The 6,000-nt window shown below is 41.1% G+C and overlaps 1 protein-coding gene across 4 annotated transcripts in view; it reads right to left on the reverse strand.

Annotated features, from left to right (window-relative positions):
- Nucleotides 1-5,705, reverse strand: part of AKAP6 (A-kinase anchoring protein 6) — a 462,110-nt gene extending 456,405 nt beyond the window's left edge. For all 4 annotated transcript variants that reach the window (XR_014148538.1, XM_081830653.1, XM_081830651.1 and 1 more), the window contains exon 1: nt 5,475-5,705. Coding sequence is in view for 1 of the 4 variants with exons in the window: in XM_081830653.1 (XP_081686779.1) it covers nt 5,475-5,477 (3 nt within the window). In the remaining 3 variants the exon portion in view is untranslated. The remainder of the gene's footprint in view (nt 1-5,474) is intronic.
- Nucleotides 5,706-6,000: the final 295 nt, after the last annotated feature.

Consider the following 6,000-nt stretch of genomic DNA (forward strand, 5'->3'; position numbering starts at 1 on the left):
TCGGAGAAAAAATCTTTTTCCTTACGTATCCAAAATACCTAAAAGTCTATTGCAATGACCAAAGTCCTGTAAGAAAAGTGATATTCCCCTGAAAAGCCTTCCCACTCATGGCCCACTTACAGAGTTAGTATCTGCAATTGCCATCAAAGAATAGTAGTCAATCTCCAAGTGATGGCCACAAATCAGACACACCTTATATATGTATGGATATGCACCTGAAAATTTTCAGGAAAGTTTATGAAATCACAATCATAGTTTTAAATCCATGAGATAGTATAATTGTTTAAAGAAATTCTCCCCATTTAAAGTGCTGTGTGTAAGGCATTCTAGGAGGCATGGACAGGCTGCTCATGGCAGGAGGTGACTGGTGCTTGTGTCCATGTGCACATACCTCCACCGGCACACAGCCTAAAACACTCAATTTCGAGGGCTCTCTGGACAGTGCTTAAAAGTGAGAAATATCTTTTAGGGGCGCCTGGGTGGCTCAGTTGGTTAAGTGTCCCACTCATGATTTTAGCTCAGGTCATGATCTCAGGGTAGTGATCTTGAGCCTTGCATCGGGCTCCCCGCTTGAGATTCTCTCTCTTCCTCTCCTTTTGCCCCGCCCCCTGCTTGCACTCTTTCTCTAAATAAAACTTTTTTTAAAAAGTGAGAAATATCTTTTAGGGGCGCCTGGGTGGCTCAGTTGGTTAAGTGTCCCACTCATGATTTTAGCTCAGGTCATGATCTCAGGGTCGTGAGCTTGAGCCTTGCATCGGGCTCCACGCTCAGGGGGGGAGTCCGCTTGAGATTCTCTCTCTTCCTCTCCCTTTGCCCCGCCCCCTGCTTGTACTCTTTCTCTAAATAAACAAAACTTTTTTTTTAAAAAGTGAGAAATATCTTTTATAAAAATGAAAAAAATCTCTCCTTAACTGATCTGTCACATACATTTCATATTTCCATATGTCAGGTTCACGTCAATTGAGAAAGACATGTATTTTTTGGTTGATTACAATTATACTTCCCAAAACAGCTTATACCAACAAAATGCTAATTGCGATATACGTTTTGTCTATACCCAGCACTATTCTAATCCAAACCCAAACAGGGAAAAAAAAAAAAGTTATCATTTGACACAGTGATTTTACCTCTACATGTAGACCATATATGCATATGCAGCTATACATATGTGTAGAAATAATGGGTTTATCTATTAGCAAGTGGAACAGAACTAAATAGAAATAGTAGTACTATAGTACCAGAGAGAATAAATTATTCCACTATAAATTTTTTTTTTTTTTTTCCACAGAGAGAGACACAGCGAGAGAGGGAACACAAGCAGGGGGAGTGGGAGAGGGAGAAGCAGGCTTCCCGCGGAGCAAGGAGCCAGATGTGGGGCTCCATCCCAGGACCCTGGGATCATGACCTGAGCCGAAGGCAGACGCTAAACGACTGAGCCGCCCAGGCGCCCCCCACTATAAATTTATTGTTTATCTTTGTCTCCCCCTCTAGAATGTAATGGAGGAAGAGATTTGCATCTGTCTTGTTTACTGCTATGTTCCCTGACATTGCCCGGCACAGAGTAGATACTCAATAATACTTGTTGAATTGAACTGAATCCATAGGATCAAAACAAATTATAACTCACTGATTCTAGAAATGGAAATAGGAGGAAATCAGACACACGTAGCAGGTCTACCAACTTCCCTAACTTCCACTGCCTTTTTTATTCCCTAATTAATAATCTAACTCATGTAGTCACTGTACCCAGTAACTCTACTGCTTTCATATCAGCCCCTCATTTCTCTAGCTCACGCAGACACAAGCTTGGGCCTCCTTGGAGCAAGCTGGGACAAAGGTTAACTTCTTCCCCGAACCTAGAAAAGGCTAATGAGCTCCGTGGAATGATATTTCTAAGTATTCACCATACCAGAATCAATATCAATGTGCTGTCAGTGTATGCATTAGCCCCATACTCAAACAAAGAACAGCCCTCAGAGCCCCACTAATGATGCTGGGCATGGAGAGCTGGGGATGGGCAAGATGATGCAGAGATGACTGTATCAGCTGTCCTCAAACACAAGGCTTCCAGGATGTTGCACAATCCCGTCATTCTGGTACTTTCTCAGAGATAGGCAGCATTTGGATTCAGCCACTGAGATACTCAGCAAAACAACTCTCTTTTGATCTTCTTGACCCAAGAGATGGATCTGGAGTACGCCTTCTGGCTGTGAGAGAACTCTTCTCTTCTATTCCTCACCTGGTATTACCAGGGAATGCAAATGTCTTAAAGTTAGCAGAGTACTATATATGTAGCTGATAAGACAGGTACAACAAACTTGATTCATTACTGACCTAGGTAAAACCTGCTTTTAGTACAATTCCATCATGTTCACACTTATTCATGTAGCATTTCCCATATGCAGATTCTGCTAGAAAGATGTGTCGAGCAAGGGTAGTGGCAAAAGTTCTGAGCATCAATTCTGCATTACTTAAATCTCTAGGATCAGACAAGGACCTCATCAAAATTCAAGCTCTTCCCTGCAGTAAAATTGTAGTTGGTGTCATAAATGGGATTTCATTCCACATGAGAAAATGTGAAATCTGATTTTCCAATTAGAATGAGAAGGGTGGGATGAGTGTGATAGAGTAAAGATGACCGATCTGTATGGTATATACAGTTAAGATGTCGTAAAACTAAGACATGTGTGAGTAAGCATGTGGGCATCACAGTCAAATCACATTGGTTTGGAATCCTGACCCAATCACTTATTAACTATATGACCTTAGCCAAATTTGTTAACCTGGCAGAGACTTGGTTTCTGCGAAACATGAGTATCACTTAATCTTGTAAAGTGAAATTATCATTCTCTATCTCATAGTGTCATTATAAGGGCTAAGTAAGATATATACACGATGTTAGGTCCAGTGCCTGATACATAATAAGAACTAAATAAATGATAGCTGTGACTGTTATTTTGATTACTATTTTTATCACTCCCACAAATAATTAACTCCTTTGCAACTCTGTAATTCAGAAAAAAAAAAAAGCCATAACCAAAAGCATGGAGGAGGTTAACTTCTTGTGAGGTTTCCATGGTGGAAACTTGGCCACATAGTAAATATGGTCTTGATGATCTTTCACTCATCACTGAGAAACAAAATTCTCTAAATTCTAGAAAGTTTCAGTGAAACACCACTAAATGCAGCCATAGAGCAATCTCTCCCTTCCCCCATACACACACCCCCCCCCATCCAACCCCTTGGGGATATATTAAAACTAAGGCAAGTGAACTAGCCTTAGCCAGTAATTAAGACACACAGCTAATCAGAGAGCAGCACGGGCTGTGGCCCTCTGCAAAGAAACCGAGCATTAGGATGACAGCTCCCATTACTAGGGCTTTGTTCTCCTGGAGCAAAAAGAGCACAAAAGCATAAAGTTGGAGAACTGTAACCGCATTTTGAATAGTTGCAGGGGGGTAGGGGGGAGTCACAGGTTCCTTGGAACAGAGAGGATAGTCCACCAGATAACTGCGTCAGCCCACACCCACCAGAGCCTTCCCCACCCTCAAAGCATGACTCCACTTTTTCTAACACTGCCCTTAAGGAATCTGGCTTCTGCGACTTCCAGTAATTGTACAAATCACCCATGATGAAGCAGCTAAACACACTGTTAGACAAAAGAAACAAAAATTAAGCAAATAGAAAACTCATTAAAATGCTGCCTTTGGTTATTTTTGCTCCTAACAATTCATGTTACCAAACAAGTCTTTCTTCGTTGCTTTTCCTTGGAAGTAATACTTTAAAAGAATTCTAATGGGCACTGAGTGATTTTCTCCAGACTCATAATCCAGCAACTAGAACACTGTCCCCTCCCCCATCTCCATCTAGGACTCCTCCCTGTCACCTTAGAGCTTCTGACTTAGCTGCGTTCACACCCAGCAGTCCCAGCAAAGCTTTCTGTTCACATTATACAACAAAAAAGCAGGCAATGAACAATTCATGCTCCTAAGTGCTTGCAATAAAACAGGCTGAGCTGACCTCTCCCATCCCAAATAGCTGCATGTCAGTCACATAAGCTTAAAGGACGGAGAGTAGTATGTATGTGATGTGTATAAACAAACTAATTAAAATCTAAGGTCTCTCATTCCAGCTAGTTCCTAATGGGACCAATATGATAAAAAAAAAGAATCACTCCAAGCTGGCTAAAGGTATTGCTCTCCCTGCTTCTAGGATACATCTCTTTTAGGCTCAATAAACAGCCTAAAAGAAGAGGAACTTGGGGGTTGCCATTCTTTCCTATAAGACTTCTCAAATAAAAACTATCAACTCAGCAGCACTGAGCCAAAAGACCACTCCCTGATTCCAAGTGGACATATTGATCAACTGAACTGACATGTGCCTCCTCCTTTCTCTCTCTTAGTAGCAATCAGCTGCACCAGGAAAATCCATTTCATTTCCCAAAACAAAAGGCAACACACTGCTCCTTATCTGACATTGTCAGGCCACAGTTTTTAGGGGGGAAAATACACACACACACACACACACAAAACGGAGATGCCTAAGAAATAGCTAAGAGTTGAAATGAACATGATACATGTTTATCTGGAGTTTCAGAATTGAGTTGAGGCTATGACTAAGCCCAGAGATCTGTATTCCCCACAGTCACTGAGAACCCTGTTATTTATTCATCTTACCGGATTCTGGCTAAAGTTAAGAGCAGCACCACGGGCACTTCCAGGGGCTCTCCTCAGCGTTACCCTTCACTGCAACTGCCGCAGAGAGCGGACTTGTTACAAGTCCACCTGCAAACAACTCCGGCTATTTTAGAGACTAGCTAGAGATGGGAAAATATCGTGGCAGGCTTTCAACTAACTATGAAGGACATGGGTTGAAGGACTACCATATAAATCAAAAGGCTCGAGTAATTTCATTTGGTTTGGGTCTTCGTGCTTTTAATAAATTCTGTGTTAAACATGCAAGAGATCCCCTTTCACATCAGGGTTATGTCAAATGCATATTCAGCATTTGTTCCTTGCCATGAAGAAACTGAAACCTAAATGAGGTAAATACTAAATTTCATACTGTAAATCACTAAATATTTCAAAAATCACAAGAGCAAATAGGGGACCAATTAGCTCTGTCCCATAAAAAAAGAAATCTCTATCTTTACAAGGCTGAAATACCGTGAACTCATTTGAGAGCCTACTTGGGATTTTGCAATAGAAAATTATCTTATGTTTATGAAAAATTCTATGAGAACACCAAAAATAACAGGCAGAGATGGAGCAAGAATAATTCTATGTATTATGATTCCTCTATGACTCTTAACAGGCCTTTGTCTTAACCCAGCAGCCTGAAAAACAGATTTAGGTAAAACAGCCTTTTCTCTAGTCCATTTTAAGCAGACAACATCCCCCCCATCTCTGCCTTAGCAGACACCGACTAACCAACAAAACAGCCATGCAATTAAGGCCCGGACATTCAACACTCACCATCTCCTGCTCCCACCGTCTCCTTTTGATGTTTACAGCACATCTGTAGGATGCAATACTAGGAGATGCCTTGTTTGACCTGCTGCATGATGCTGTGACATCAGTTCAGATGATGCAGCTCATTATGGGAAAGACTGCTGTTGCTATGGCAACTGGGATGTGCTAGGAATCCTTGCTGCATTTCCAGTGGCGCCTGAGACAATACGGAAGCCCTGTAAGAAACAGACGATATGCAAAATGTAGACCAAAGGAAGAGGATCCCTCATTGGACTAAAATCCATAGATTTAAAAGGGATTTCCCTGAAGGCACATGTGGAAAAATAAAAATTACTTCCTACTTTGTTGTTACACATTTAGGAGAGAATAAGGTTGGGGGGGAGATAGAGATTTAGTACTGAGCAAATAAAAACAAATGCACAATGTTTTTCTGTTGGGCAATTTGATCACTTCTTCCTCTCTGGACAGCATTATGATAGCTTTTTAAAAGTTAATAAAAAGAATTTTTGTTCACTTGTCAAAAACCGAA

Source organism: Leptonychotes weddellii, chromosome 9 (genome assembly GCF_054177405.1).
Source record: "Leptonychotes weddellii isolate Sample4059 chromosome 9, ASM5417740v2, whole genome shotgun sequence".
Taxonomy (NCBI): Eukaryota; Metazoa; Chordata; class Mammalia; order Carnivora; family Phocidae; genus Leptonychotes; species Leptonychotes weddellii.